The 16,690-nt window shown below is 34.1% G+C and overlaps 1 protein-coding gene across 7 annotated transcripts in view; it reads right to left on the bottom strand.

Moving 5' to 3' along the window:
* Positions 1–16,690, bottom strand: part of SOX6 (SRY-box transcription factor 6) — a 386,149-nt gene that overhangs the window by 170,286 nt on the left and 199,173 nt on the right. For all 7 annotated transcript variants that reach the window (XM_032188152.1, XM_032188151.1, XM_032188153.1 and 4 more), the window contains one exon: positions 11,790–11,879. In XM_032188152.1, coding sequence (XP_032044043.1) covers positions 11,790–11,879 — 90 coding nt within the window. The remainder of the gene's footprint in view (positions 1–11,789; positions 11,880–16,690) is intronic.

Genomic DNA, 16,690 nt, shown 5'->3' with positions numbered 1-16,690 from the left:
CAATGAAAAATGGCATGTTAGCTTCATTTCATATATATATACATATATATATATAACATTATATATAACATACACAGAGCTCTCAGAGCTATTAAGGACCATAACAGTAACCGACTCTATCAATCTTACCCTTTCAGAGAGCAGCAGTGCTCCCAGCCCTGACACTGGCAATGCCAGCTGGTCTACAAGATCTGACTTTGATCAGTAAAGAGTATTCTTCTTTTCACAGATCATGCTGCAAGAGTTGGCGTGTGCCTATTGCAAGGAATATATTTTCTCCTTTAGGAAGACTATTTCATCAAAATAAGTTAAACAATATTCATTTTAGTTACATAGATCTTCAGTTTTCCATCACTTCCAAACTTGAACTTTATATTAATTTCTATGTGTTTAAAGCATTCAGACATTTTACACAGACATAGCTGTCATAACGAAAATTTCCTATAGCAGATTAAGCTGACATGTAATTAGCACCCATATTTTGCCTCCAGTGATTCACTGATTATCACCATACCCTTTTTAGAAGTTGCAGCCGTAATTCAGAAAAGAACTGCTTTTTCTTCCTGTTAGCACAATACACATTGAGGGAAACAGATATAGGCAATGTAAGAGAAGAGACTCACCTATCCGTGAAGTCAACTGACTACAGCTATGAGGCTGACTACAATTTTCCCAGGTCAACAAACTGAGAATTATTATGGCCCAAGCACAACCAGCTCTTAGCACCAGTTTTCATATTTGTCTGATGGTGTGGTATGTTATCTGAGAGTATCTAGAGAGACCCAAAGGCCTTCTGTCAATCACTGTTATCTTGAAAAGTAATCTTGAATGTAACTTGATTCTTTTTAGAAAAATCATTAAATTTCAGAAGTGGGCACCCTCATCTGTGGCTAAGAGACACAAAATAACACCATAAAAAGCCTTGGGAGGTGAAGAAAACAAAAAATAGAGAAAGGGTTAATTAATTTACAAATGCATCCGGAGGTGGTATCTCTCACTTTACCAGAGCCCCTAAAAGAAAATCCACAGACATCCCATTACTGTTGCTGAATCTTGAGAATACGTAGGCAAATGGATCCTGGCACCACAGTAAAGCAGAGAACAGGAAAACTTCTTTCAGTTAAAAGTTAAAAGGAATTCTATGATTCTTAATGGATCTTAATAAAAAAATAAAAATTAAAAAATAAGCCACGTAACAGTTATTTTCATTTCATTTTCTTTACCTTCCTCAGTAAGCCTCTGATTGTATCGCTTTGATGTTACCAATCAAAACTTGAAGTCTTTCAAGTTTTCCCACATTTAAAAAAAAAAATCTTAAGTTTTGCAAGCCTAAGTAAAAGGTCTGTATACACTACATTGCCTTCTGAATTCTGCAGCTTCAACACCTGCTTTTTAACAGTGGATTTTGTTATAGTACCTGTCATAAGACTGTATTCCAGCTCCCAGATAGAACTAAACTTGTCTTGAAAATAGGTACGTCGACAACAAAATCTCGTAACTAAATTTCAAAGTATGGTGAAACTTGTTTTTAAATAATTTTCTGATCTTAGAGGTTAGAACTGTGTTGTTATTTCAACAGAACATATTGGGACCATATATCAGTCTACAGTATTTCCAAGTCTACAGTATTTCCAAGTCAAAACAAATGCAAAAGATGTATCTTCACATATAGTGATATGTTCAAAAATGTCGGAAATGTCAACCACTTACATACTTTCATATTATCTCTAATTAATATAAATTGCATTTAATTTCACATTTAGTAAAACATATTGCTGCCCAAAATAAGGACTATAATTTTTATCAGCAATTATTATTACTGATGTATCAACACAATTATTTAAATTCAATGTATATAGAAGGCAGAATCCATGCACGCATTCACAGTTTTTGTTCCCTCTGTGCTTCTTCCCTAATTTTTGTGGCTTGGAGCTCCTCCAGATGCTGTCTCTGAGTTTGTGGTTTTGTATTTGAGATCCCATCTCCTGATTCATAGCATTCCTTGATAGACAAACAGATTCAGATAGGAAAACAAAGTTACCTGTATATAATTTGTGTCTGACAGCTGAACTGCTAAGTTTTCCATTCATGGTGAGCCTACTGTTTCAGATTTTACCCATTTCTTGGGTCTCTGGGTTGCTGTATTTAACTGAGCTATTCGATAAGTGGTGACATATGTGATCTCCATGCTGCAAGCTGCACTTCAGATTCAGAGGATTTTCCTTTTTTCCCTCCCCCTTCATAAACCAAATTATTTGAAAAACAACACAGGGTTTTGTATTTCTAAACTGATGTGCCTCCTAATTGAATGCAGAACACTTTCAAACTATTTTCCATTAAAGGCCCACTTTTTTTCTGATTTAATCCACAGTATAATACCTTCATTGGTAGATTAAAATTGTTTGACTAAAAGTAAAACCTATTATTATATGTTGTGTTTTGTTGGGGGTTTTTAGCAGTTTTGTCTTGTATAATGTAGGATGAATTATGTAAAACATACCAAACAGGATATTCTACAAGCTGCTACTTGCATGCTGCAAACAATCACAGTTACACTGATAGACTGGGACTTAGCATCTTAAAATTCCTGTGGAAATCAAGTGCATTTTAAGTATTGGGTTTGATTATTTAATCAGACAACTTGCATTTTGCCCTGGCTAATTTGGAAGGCTGATAATATTTTACTCATAAAATAATTGTGCACCTGTTGTGATGGAAACCTATTCAAACAAATCTTAATAGACATGAGGATTCATTCCAGACATGAGTGTGTTAGCCTCTCATTACTGCTATCTACAGGGCAACAGATTTTAAACAGCTCTTGAAGAGGTCTCAGCTTAATCTTGTGTAACTCTTAAAGAACAGTTATGACCAAGTGACTAGTATTAAACTTTAATTCATATTGATACCAAGGTAAATATTAGGAATATATGGGTAAAACTACCAGTAATTTAAAGAAAAAAGGTTAAGAACAAATATTTATATAATAACAGGATTTCAGCATGAGAGATAATGATAAAGAACCATTTCTGATCAAGGTGTCTGAGTATAAATCTAGTGATTTTACTAACACAGAGTGTAATATCTATGATACTCATATTTATGAATTTACAGGAATCAGGGCAGATTATTTCCTTAATATATTTCAATTTCTCATTCCTCTGTACAGACAAATTTCCTATGGAAATTGTTTCAATACAGTTATCTTAATTTGCTTTGTAATTTCCATATTCATATTAATTGAAGAGGCTTCATCTTTTTAGTGTGTTTGAAAATTACTCTCTTAGCAAGTCATGCCACAACTGAAAAAAAGTTGTACGAACATGAAAAGAGAGCAATTTAACTTTAAAATAAATAATGGAGGGGGAAAGAGAGAAAGGAAATAGTGAATTGTTCTCAATATTTAAGGGGGGGGGGGTGGTATCATGAATTAGATCAAGAGGGTGTTGACTAGGCTGGACTCACCTTAATGTCAGCAGGGTGAGGTGAAAACAAGGAAAATGAGCACAGTTTGGCTAGATCTGCCCCCTGGCAGAAAACCGTCATATGTCATCGGTCAGATCAGAAATGAGATGACACAGTTAGACAAATCAAGACCTCCTGTACAAAATACTGTTGACCTCTTCCAAAGGGTCAATTTGTTTAGAGAGGGCAAGGACAACCTTCTTTGTATTTCTCCTTCTATTCCTCGCCGAGCTTAGGCTTTTGAGGCAGTGGCTCTGTTGATTTGCACTTCATGTTCTTTCTATTCTCAGTTGCATGTGAGTTTTCCAATTGTATTCGTACTTTATTTTTACTTAGTCCTAACCCATTTCCCATAAGTTTTATAGATGGCATTTCTGAGCCACCTCTGGGTCCACAGTGTTCGTGAAGTTCCCAGTAAGGTATTTTTATCTCTGTCAAGAAAAAAATATCCGATACTCTTTGATTCCATCAGGATGCTCTCATTATCACACAACATCCACATGTCAAGACTCTACTTCAAGACAGACTCCCCGTTCAGAAAATGAGTTTAATACACCCAACGGAGGTGAAGGTTCTCATTATTCAGTGCCAAAGGTTGATGTTGCTCAGAATAGGGATACTTTGTGCAGAGAAGAGTGGTGAGAGTGATCAAAGTGCAGAACTGCTGTCACATAAGGGATAAATAAATGTATTTTTCACTTTCTAACCACGAGAAGAGACAAGTGAATGGAATATGACAGAGAAGGTGAACAGGGAACAAAAGTTCCCTGGCCATTGTAATACAAGTTCTAGGGGACACCTACAAGGTCCAAACATAAAGATGGACATACTGCTTTATACAGCATATTGCTAACTGCTGAACTTATCCCCACTGACATTCCAGCTGTCAATTAAAAGGTTCAAAACTGATTGGACGTATTCATAGACGATAATTCTATCAAGGGCCATTAAACCCAAATGTACCACCTCTGAATCAGGGGTGGTAATTAATCAAAGATCATGGGAAACTGGAAGAGTACATTCAGGAAATATTACTCTGTGCTTGCCCTTTCCTTACACCTTTCCCCAGATTGCTCAGTAGCTATAGAGACAACATAACAGTATAACATGTTATGCTGTTTTATATCTACCACTTAAATAACAGATTTCCTAAATATGAAACTCCTGTGACAAAAAAGCGATAAACCTACAGTGATAAAACTGCTTAAACCAGAATCCAAACTGATCAGAAAACTTCAGGCCTTTTAGTACCGTGTATCATTCTAGATAAATGCTTACATTCATTAATTTGTTAGAATTTGGCTTGCCAGGTCTACAGCAACAAAAACCCCAAACCACCAAAACAATGAAAAAAGAAACAAAGATTCCACTCTGCTTTTAGCCTTGCAAACTCCTACAAATGCACTTTTTTTTTTTTTTACTTTTTTTTTTTTTTTAATATATATGAAGGAGTTTATTTGTCTGCAGTTGGAGTTTTATATTGCTAAAATGAAGTATCTTCATTGGCAACTAAGCTGGGGCTTGATTCTAAAGGAAATTTGCTATTGACATCTAGTACCAGAAAAGGATGTCTTCAGTTACAAGTGGTGTGACATGGTTCTTCAACACAGAGACCTTTCAACTACAGTGACAAACACCAGATTCATTAAAGAAAAAAATTACCGATTTTATAAAAAAAAAAATATATATATATATACACATTAAAAAATAGACAAAAGAAAATGGCATTTTTTTGAAGAAAAAGTGAATAAAACCTTTTTGTAATTTTTAGTTTATATTCAATCCTTTTTTTGTAAAATAATAATAATAAATGGTGTTTGAAAATAAAAACCATAAATTTTCTTGTCAGTCTTTGTACAACTGAAGAATGGATAAAATTATAGGAAGCAGTCTTCTTAATGTGTCCAGTAAATATTTTGCTGTTTCCAGATTCTTATAATAAGAAGAATAAGCATCATTATCCTTCCTACCCCTTTTTCTCATGAATAGCTGATACTATTTCTTAGTACAATATCTGAGCTACAGTTCCGCAGAACACAGCATATAAGTGAGCTGCCCCACTGACTTCAATATAGTGCAATATAGTTCATACATTGAGTCTTGAATTGCTAGTCTTAGAAACATACCCCAATAAGATAAATATATATATATTATATATATGATTGCAGTAATAAATTCATCATGTGCTTGCAAATATACTGCATGCATCCTACTTGATATTATTTATAAAATGTATTCAACACTATGGATAACTTGATTTATGTGAAAGGTTGATTACAATGTAATTTATAGTTGTCGAGTTTTAAGAACTAGAAACCATAATAGTCAATAATTTTTAACACTAGAAGCAGGCTTGATTGTGATAGGTGCCACTGAAATATGACTCCATGACCAAAGGACCACAGCAATAAAAATGTTTTCCTTTTTAATTTAAATAATAACACTATGTAGAGTGAGCAGTCCTGTTCATATCCATAAAAGTACCCTCTGTATAAAGCTTAAACTAAGTCTATTTAAATCTAGAATCTGGAAAGAAGTATTTACAGCAAGAAAAGTGAAAACGATGTAGGACCATATAGTTTAAGCTAGTTCATATGTTTGGCCTAAATAATTATAACAGTATCTTAATCCAAATAAATAGATATAATGGTTCTGGGTAAGTTTAACCTACATATATATATATTATATATATATATAAATCTATAATATGCATATATTAATTGATTACCTTCTTCAAATAAATCAGACTAAATATTATGCACACACTAACTGTTGAAAGAGCTTGTGAAATATTCAGTCATTCAAATACCAAGGTACCACTTAATTTACAAGACCAGGTTAGGCCTGGAAATGTAGCTTTTGTAACACATTACACAAAACGCCAGTGACCCGAGAAATGGCAAAACAAAAATATATGTCTGATTTAGAGAGCTAAAACTTAGAGCTAAACATATTACTTCATTGGATCATGGTAATAAATACATTACAAGAAAACTTTATAGCCTGTGGTATATTTCTAATCAGGACCAATTTCTTAAGGATTTGGGTGTAGGGGCTCTGGGTTGTGTTGTTTTGTTATGTTTTGTTGGATACTTTCATTGGTTTCACTAATTGGAACCAGTTGATCCCTTTTCCTGTGTATTGATTTTTTAAATCCTAGCAGTTAACAATGATTCTAATGTATCATAACACTTTAGACCTTAATCATATAGTGGGGCTTTTGCTTGTAGCTTTTGTTTGAGTTTTAATTAAGAAGACCTTGTGTCTCAAAGCCTGAGCTGGGTTTTTAATTGCTAGTATGTATATCACACAGACTTCAAAAGAAATAAAATATGTTTATAACAGAGAGCACAAAGGAGAGCTTTGAAATGTCTATAGCCATACAAAGTGACATAATTAAAAACCTCTGAGTGCCTCTGTGATATAAGACATATATATTTATTTATACATATTTATAAAGCAGATTGTTACATACCCTTAGAATTCATGAAAAAGAAATTTCAGCAATTATACTGAGAAATAATTACTACAAATCCAGACTGCACTGTTGGTCAGGGCTACAGGAAAACATAAGATATATTTTCTACAAAACAGTCTTCATGTTTGATACAGTGCTCCAAAAAACACTCAAAAGCTTATATGTGAATATAAATTTTATAAAATGGAAGCAAAAATAGCATTTAAAATGTTTTGTAAATCTTGCATATTTTAAGAAAAATTTAATTCACTGTCAAATCAGACACCATAGCTTTCTTGAGGATTCACTCATGCAGAACTCTGTCCAAGACTACCCCAGAAATGGATAGTGTTAAATTACCAGATTCAAGCAGTTGTGCCTCACTGTTCTCTTTCAGTCATTAGTGCACACACCCAAAATGCTCCTAGAAAACATCTCCTTCTATCTCTCTTGTGCTCTAATCCCAGCGACAAGTATCATTTGTGAGTGAAATTAGTTTTGGTTTACCCAATGCAACATTTCCTTAGGAAACAGACACGCTGACTCCCACCTATCCAAATATTGAGCCATTAAATGTATATACATCACATGAAATAGGAGTTTGGGGCTCTTTTTAATAAAGTAACAAATGTGAACAGAGAAGGAATAAGCAAGGGAAACATAATGCAAACTGACCTCTGTATTGGATATATTGGACAAAGCTATGGACATCAATCACTATCCTTCCCAAAATAGAGTATACTGTACAAAGACAGCATGTGACATTCGAGTCACAATGCCTATAAATATAGATAGTTTCAGTTGTAAACACCACCAATGGAAGCCAGAGAACTAACCTGTAACACAGTAGTCGGTGACCCACGAGTCACTCTCCTGTAAGACTGCTAGACCAATTCTGACCCTTTCACGATAACATCATTGCTTAAGTTACTTAAAGACTGACCTTTCTTATTTGATCTTCAAAGACCCTGCATGCTGAGAAAGACCATTGCGGGCTATTTCAGTAGGACAACTGCCTGATGCATGCAAGACTACGCTATTCCAGAGATTTATATTTGGAACAGAAACAGAAAACTTAAAACAGACTCTGTATAGTGATAAATGATGCTACTCTGCCTAGCTGTGGCTGCTGAAATAAAACTAGATATCTAAGCAACAGAAATGCATGCAGTGAGGGCGGGGGAGGACTCTGCAGAGAACTCCGCACACCCAAATATCTGGAAATTTAGAAAAGAGCCCTGAACCACTTTGTTTATTTAAATTCGTGATAACAAAAACTAGAATGAAAATTATTTCCTGATGCTAATTGTTATTTGAAAGAACAACACTGCAAAAGCTGGACATAAGCCTAACAAATACCTTAAAGAAATGTAGTTGCATGCATACACTGGCAAATGGCATGCAATCAAGTCACTTGCATGGGCAGTTGTGAGTTGTTGCGTGTTTTTTTTCCAGGTGAGCAGGTATTTAACTCAGCTCCATTGCTCCACAGACCTTTGAAAATCTGACCTATGTGTTTCATTTATAAACATATCAAATGAACAAGCAGACTTTTTTAACCACTGGAATTTGGGTACAAAGCATTCTGCCAAATGTTCCTCTGAGTTTCATGCAACCTCCCTGAAGTCAATGGCTTGTTTGGCTGGAATTCAAGGAAGAATCTGGACCATTATCAATAACTGAAATCCTGATAAAGACACTCAGAAAAAGCAGTTTTACAAGTGAAGCACACTATGCAAGAGTAATTGTGAACAGGAACAATCCCACTTAGAAAAAAAATAAATGATTCACTCTTTGTTACTTTTGTATTGGCTTCTATTGTTTGTATTAATAGATATAGCTTATAATTATATCTTGATTAACACTATTGTGTTCTAAATATAGAAGGTAAAGCAAGAAAACACCATTTTTATTTTTCTCTCTCAGCCAATTATCTTTTCTTCTCATCTATGTGCTTCCCAAACATGAATAGAAACAGTTTGTGTCAGTGGTACTTTTTTTTTTCCTGCTTTCATCCTTTTTTTTTTTTTTTTTTTTTTTTTTCCTGGCACTGATTCTTAGTGAACTGCCTTCCCACAACCAAGATGCTAGTCTTTCACTGGAGGGGTAGGGCTGCAGTTGTGCAGACACAGAGGAAGAGTATGTGCTCAGGTTATCCTTCATGAGAACAACGCCTTCTCGCTAAAATAAACAACTCCCAGTAACAGTCAGTGTAAAGACCAGTTCCTCACAGGACCACACCTCGCTTTCTTATAATCAAGACTTTTTCCCTAATGACCTCATTTATTTATTTGAACTGTGTTGCTTCAAGTCTTTAAGTTAGGCTCTCAGTAATACGAACAGAAATTCCGCACAAAAGCCAAAAACATCAGCCAGTTAAATAAATTGATTTAGAATCTAATGGAAAGTAAGGAGCAAGTATTTGACATCCCAAAAAAGATACACTTTCCGAAGTAGTTCTTTCAGATCTCTGCATGCCAGTTATCTAACTGGAAATTCATTCACTACAATGAAAATTAACTTAGTGACTTTGGAAGGCTACCACCCTGAACACTGAAAATATTTATTTTAAAATACATGTATATTTCTTTGGTAGATTAAAAGACCTCCCTGGTGCCTCTGCTTTACTTTATTTCCTTCTTGCAATCTGGTTTTCATGCTGTCACTGTCTAGCTGGTAGGATATTTTTTCTTACTGAGACCATTTAAGGTATACAAATACTACCACAAGTTAATATGAGGTTATTTGGTTGACAGTGATGTTAGCAGCTAGGAGCTACTACCTCGAGACGTTGGCTAGGCTGCTGGCTTGTGAGCCAAGAGAAGTGGAGTCTGCCTTCAGACCCGTCACAGCCTTGCTATCAGGCTCTGTACCTTCTTTGCTTCTTTTGTAAAATGACACTAATGTCTTTGCATAGAAGTTTGAATGCTGTTAAGTGTAAAGCACAACAAAATAGCAATCATTATTCATCTTCCACATTTGTATCTGCTTGTTTGTATTTTTGGCTATTCATGAAAAATGCGGGTGCATCAGCAAAGATTCAGTACTGAATCTTGCTGGAAGTTATCTAGTAATGGAGAGGAATACTGCAGATGTTAAAACCACCTAAGGAAAGGTTTCTAGGGGTTAGAGACAGGAAGTTAGTTGAGGAAACTAACCGAATGATTGTCAACATGCAATTCTGGTGAGCTAAATCAGGCAAGTATTTTTACTACAGCCCCAGACAAGGTAGTTGAATGAGTTGAAAGTCCTTCCAAGCGTGAGTAAGAAAGGTTTTTACATAGATAAGAAAATGGTTAGGAGCAAGTTCACTCTGCAGTGAATATATGTACTAGGAAAATAGAGGAATAACATAAACCCTAGGGGGAAAAAACAAACAAACAACAAAAAAGAACTTTTTTTTTTTTAATAACTGAAAGCTCATGAAAAAGCTTCTTGTGCCATCTAAAAGAATAAAGAATATTATTCTGCATTGTTAGAGATCCCACCTCTTTTAATTTTGATTCTCTAATAGCATTCAAGTAGTTTCTATTTAGAGACTAAGTAGCTATATTGTGCAATTAATGGACCAACTAGCATTCAATGCTTTCCACACTATTAAGAGACAATACAGCTTTAAATAGAATGTCATTTCAGACAAAATTTTGTTGCCTTTTGTTTATTACCATCGATTTTAACATGTTTCTGTAAAGCTGCATACCATATTTCTGCCACTGACTTTACTATAGGATTTCTTACCTGTCTAATATATTCACATGGTCTTCTACAAGTGACGTCCAACAGGCAAACCCAACAGATTTTGGTTTTGAATCAATTGCAGGAACCAATTATAACTTACTTAATAAAAAGGGCTAATCTTTCATCTGTTTGCATAATAAAAAAATGAACTATCTATCTGTCACCCTAGAGGAAATGTAAAACCCTAAGCTTCCATTTTCATTTAAAAAAATAAAAATAGTATCTTTTTTTTCCCCATTAGTAAAGCTTTATTAATACAAAGCACATAATTCTTTGTTTCCACTTATTTGTAGTTTCAATTTAATGAAATTATCCCATTGAAGAGAAATTAAACTTAGGTACCTTGTGTACTTTTCAAAAATGTCTTATGAGCCCTTCTCACAGCACAAAAAACCCTCTCCCCTTTAATTTGTTGCTTAGTCAATAACAATGAATATCTTTTCAATAAGAAAATCCATGGAAAGGTTGATGGTTGAGTTAAGAAAAAAAAAAAAATCACTTTAAAGATTTCTACAGTCTTTAATTGCCAAGAGAGCTCCACTTGTACTAGACTGCTGGTCCAACAAATCTTGGAAATACTGGAATGTCCTGTCTATATAAGCAATAAAATTCCCACTGATTTCAGTGAGTCCAGAATTTCCTCACGGGGCTTCTTTCTCCACAGAAATAACATGAATATGAAAAATACATTTTTTCCCAATTGTGAGTACAAAATTCAGAAGAGTAATTACACAATGAGGCCCCTTTTATAACCTGAAAGCAATTTCTATGTATATTTATGCAATTGAGAAGAAGCAGTAGCAAGTACGAGTAACTCCATGTTTTCAAGATGTTTCTTCCTCTTCCTCTGGTCACAGAGATATATAGCTAATGTCAATGAACTAATGTTACTAACCTGGCGTTTCATGATATACATGATATTGTCATTCATGATACTGTCTATAACTGACAGTGATATAACCTATTTATTTGGCAAACATATCTGCCATCTCAAAGATAAACATTAAAAAACATGAAATCAACCTCTAGTTATGACTGTTATTTCTATTATTTTTCTGAACTTAAAAAAATAGTCATTCCCCTTCTTAAAAAAAAGTGCAAACATTTAACATTTGATCTAGTGCGATACCTTTAATTTCTCCAAGGAGATCACTTGTGTTTAATTTTTCCATCTTCTCCTTCCAGTCTTTAGAAAGTAGCTTTTCCATGCAGGATGAATCTATTCAAAAAAAAAAAAAAAGGAACATCAACTATATTCTTACACATCAGGGAAAGAGGTGCCACCTTCATTTTAAAACTTCTCCTTGTTCTAGTTGGACCATAGTTTCAAAGAGAAATGAACTTGTAGCCAAACAGAGTTCTCATTTAACAGCATTTTAAATCTAAAGTAATTCCACTGAGGTTAATGGAGTTACTATGGATTTAACAAGGGTCTAATTGAAAGAAAAACTTTGTTCAGGATTTATGCATGCTAACTGCCAATTTACATGCATAGATTGCCAATGTATATACAAATTCTGTCTTTTTCATTTGAGGATGATTGTACACTCGAAATTATACATGAAGATTTAGAAGCTTTTTCTGGAAATTTGGCACACAGTGACATCTGAAACCCATTTTTATACCCATGTCAATGCAAAAGTTATTCATATAATGTCTCCATGGAATTCATAAAAGCATTCTACATATTGGATGCTCACAGTATCAGAAATTTTCTTGGTATACTATAAACAACATGCAATGATTAGAAGATCTGCTTTCATAATCTGAAGTTCAGAATACATTTTCAATCTTTGTCCCAGTATGGGAGGCCTTCTCTAGGCAAAACTGTCACTGAAGTCATTATACTTAGGAGAAAGTAGAAAATTAGCTGTAGTAAGTTTCATACAATCAGACCCCGATTCCACTAGAAAATCGAATATTGAGCATAGCAGATTCTTCAATAAATCTAAAGGCTTTTTTTAGTTTCCAAATTAAACTAATTGACTCTGTAGTCTAAATACCTATACACGGTCTACACGTAACCTTCCAGATAAATTTCAAAAGCTGATTTTTAAGATGGGAATTTTTACGGCTGATGCCATGATTATGACTTTAGGAACCTTAATTCAGATTTATTAACAGTCAGCGAGAAAACTTTACACACAACTGAATACTTATTTTCTCTTCCCAGTTAGTAATCATACAATATCTATTAAACATCATGCATTTATTTTCATTGGTAGACTCGTCAACAAAGCCTTGGAAAAAAAAAAAAAAATCATTGGAATCATTTAAACCCAGTTTAGCAAATTATCAAAAATGTGACAAGTGCAACTCTATTCCTACAATGAATTTTTCAAATAGCCTACATTGTAAGACCATATATTACCCTGCAGTGCTGAGCACCTTGGCTCTCACCTGTATTTGTTGGGCATTGCCACGCACTTTAGCTTGTTAGAAACCCTGCCATTTGCACGAAAAGAAGATCAATTTACCAAATGATTTACCAACTAATAACTTTCCAAATTTTGATGACATTTGCACTTTTACCACTCCAGTCATTTAAGAATCAACACCTGGGTGTACATGAAGGCAGAATTCAGCCTAACACATCTGTCGAATTATGGGTAGATTAAGGCCAAATTTTGGCTCAAATTCTCAGGTCAGCAGTCTCATTAGAAGGATTCACACAAGTAACAATAAAAGGAGAAAGCCAGATGAAGAATGGCAACAGAGAGCATCAATACAGCACATAACAGTGCCTACCACCTCAGAGGAGTCTAAAAAGACTCAGAGAGAGAAGCATTCGAAGAAATCATAAAAGGAGGAGTTAAAGATTCAGAGAAAAGTTCAAGGAAGAAAAAGCCAGTCACATTTTAGAATTCAAATAATTTCAGCTGAAAAAAAAAAAATCACATTAGCATCTTCCCTTGAAAAAACAAATGAACAAACAAACAAAAAAGGAAAACCAGTTGAAAGCATACCAAACTGTAGCTACTAGAAGATCAAAGATCAGGTTTTAATTGCAACACATTTTCACCGTGCAAGCCTCCGTGGAAAGACAACACAGCTCGTAAATGTTTTTGAAGTAACATTTCAGTAGAAAAGCTAATTTATTTACTAATTATATCTTTCTATGAAAGAGACAAAATTAAGGAGCTCTAAGTTGCAATAGGCAGTGTTAAAATACTTGTTATATAATAACAATTTACTTTTAACAATAACAGGCACTTATTACTTTTATGAGTTCTGGCCTGATAATAGAAGAATCAAGAAATAACCATCAATTATCAATAGAACATTATAATTTGTCCTTTTTTTGTGATATCATCATTAGTTTAAAAAGATGTTTCTGTGTTTCTCCCATGCCAAAATTTCAGACCTCTCATCCCTGGGGGGAAAAAAAAAAAAAAAAAAAAAAAAAAAAAAAAAAGATGATCATATTTAGAGTTTTATTCTGATGTTTGCTATAGGTTTTATATCCTACTGCTTTTTAACTGAGGTATTTTCCTCAGTTCATACAGAGAAAGAAAAAAACTCAAATTTTAAAAGGAAGCAATTACAGAATATCGTAAGAGATATCATAAGAGTTGGTAAAATACTTTCCATGAAAGCACTTGCTTTATTTCTTCTCTTATTTTTCTTAAAAACATGCGTGTTATTACATTGCATAAGAGCAAACAGTATATTTCTAAAGACAGACAGAGGAAGAACTCAAACAGAAAAAAGGCCAGTCTGTGTGCCTTTTTTTGATATTATCACATTGCCAGTTACAATTTTTATCTCTATAAATGACTGAAAAAATCCTTAAGAATTTCTTTAAACACCCCTGTGCTACTCAAATTCTACATTACACATCTGACCACACAATTTAGAACTTCTGTATTTTGTTATTGGGAACGAGAATACAAAATGACCCTTTTAATAACACTGTAAAAACATTTCTTTTGAAATTCCAGTAAATTTTCAATTAGCGGGGTTAATCCGCAAAATTTTTAACATTTAAAATCGTGGTGTATGTTAAAGCTCTCTGGAGGTCCCTCGCATTAGGCACAAAACTAAATATAAAGGCTTACACTTGAAAGGCATGTTTCCCTTCAAGTTCTATATGCTGTGTTCACAAACACACATTTTGAAAAGGTTTGTGAGTAAGAAAGGGAATTTTTTCTTCTCTCTGTACTGAAAATTAATTTTTACATACATATAAAATCTACAAAGATGTCTTCTGACATCAGTGAAATGTCTTCATCCATATTGATTCATTTTCTGATTTGATTCATTATAGAAACAAAACATCGACTCAGAATCCAGCACTGAACATTGATGAAGCCCAAATTCACATCTGCACTGCATCACGCTCCCTGCACGGAGGCTCTGCTTCAGAACCATTATGAAACCTTGTGGATCCCAGCATTTGTGAAATTCAGGGGTATTCTTGTTAAAGATAATTATAAAAGAAGCAAAGAAAGAAATTAGCATTTATACATTTTTAGCTCTTCTCACTGACTTTATAAACCACAGTTGGGTTTATGCTGCAAAGTAGCATATTTTGTACTGACAAATGTAGGATCAAACTCGTGCAGTTGCACTGGAGCAATTTATTGTATTAGCAACACATCGAGTCTCATCTTTATATTCTTCTGTCATGAACTACGAGAAAAACTCTTTCAAGGACAGCACGCAGGTTAAGTATAATTAGACTGAGATGACTAAATGAAACCTTGGGTATTATTTAATATAATGGCTTATTACATAATGTGTTAGCAATTTTAATTGTAAAGAAGTTTTAAGTACTGTGAAGATCTTGCTACACAAGAGAATTTTGCAAAGGTGAACGAGAAAAGGATGTTAAAAGATAAATAAGCAGAAAGGAAAAAAGCCTAGGTGTTAGATGAAAAGGATCTCTCCACAATGACAAAGCATCGATGAAAAGAATTAACATTTGTCCATTGGGTAATCAATCAGTCATGGAATGGATGGAATCCAGCTCTTTGTTGCACGACCGGTGATGAAGAACGAGTGTGTTAGCTATCACAGCCAAGCTCTCAAGTTCTTCCGACTAAATGAAAGTCATCTTGTTCCTATCAAGGATAGCTTTTGCCTCTTGTCTCTTCCTTATTCCCCCACACACTTTTTTTTTTTTTTTTTTTTTTTTTTTAATTTCAACAAGTTAGCAAACCCAGCTATGGGTTACATGAACACTGTATGACCTTACAATAGCCCGCACCTATCCTCACTGATTTGGGGGAGTTGTTCCTTTTTTTTTTTTTTTTCTTTTTAATTCACTGAAGTAGCCTCTTATTACTTTCTTTGAAATACAGATAAGAAAAAAAAGCACTCATGCCATGTGTGTGTTTTTGTTTTTTATGGTAAAGTCATACATAAAAGAAAGCCTAAATGTGAGAGTGCAGCAGCAAAACTTCAAAGCACTGTCAGACATTATTATTTCAAATCAGCTTTGACTTTCTGAGACTTAATAAAACACTATAGTACAGACTGGCATATTTATAACACCTATACCAGTGATCAACTGAACTGTCTTATTCTTGCTACCGTGCACTGCCTTGTTATTTCTTTTATAATAAGCTTCTCTCAAAACATGTAACAATACTGCAAACTGATAATTATCAATGATACGAGTTCTAAAACATGACTTGTTTTGCATACAATTCCTTTTGAATATATACATTACTTTGTGACAGAAGACAAAAGCACATTGATTTATTAATAATGATTGCAAATGCATAGCAAGTTCATAAACAATACAGAAATATAATTCAATCAAAGGTATAGGTGACATTTTTCTACATGCACCTGAACTGTTACATATCAAGGAAAGAAGCACTGGAAAAGACAGGTAGGGGAATTAGAAGAGAAATCAGACATCCTACAAGAGAAATAGTTCTAAAACATGATCAGATCCTCAGTAGGAGGAGGAGAAGCTTCACGTCTGCATTTTAGAAGAACAATACGGAGATTTAGTGGCATCTTTGCCTCTACTTCAGAGCTTACAGTCTACAGTTACGATCTATTACAATTTAGTACTAA

This window comes from Aythya fuligula, chromosome 5 (assembly GCF_009819795.1).
Source record: "Aythya fuligula isolate bAytFul2 chromosome 5, bAytFul2.pri, whole genome shotgun sequence".
In the NCBI taxonomy this organism is placed as follows: Eukaryota; Metazoa; Chordata; class Aves; order Anseriformes; family Anatidae; genus Aythya; species Aythya fuligula.
This window is presented reverse-complemented; position numbering and strand designations above follow the sequence as displayed.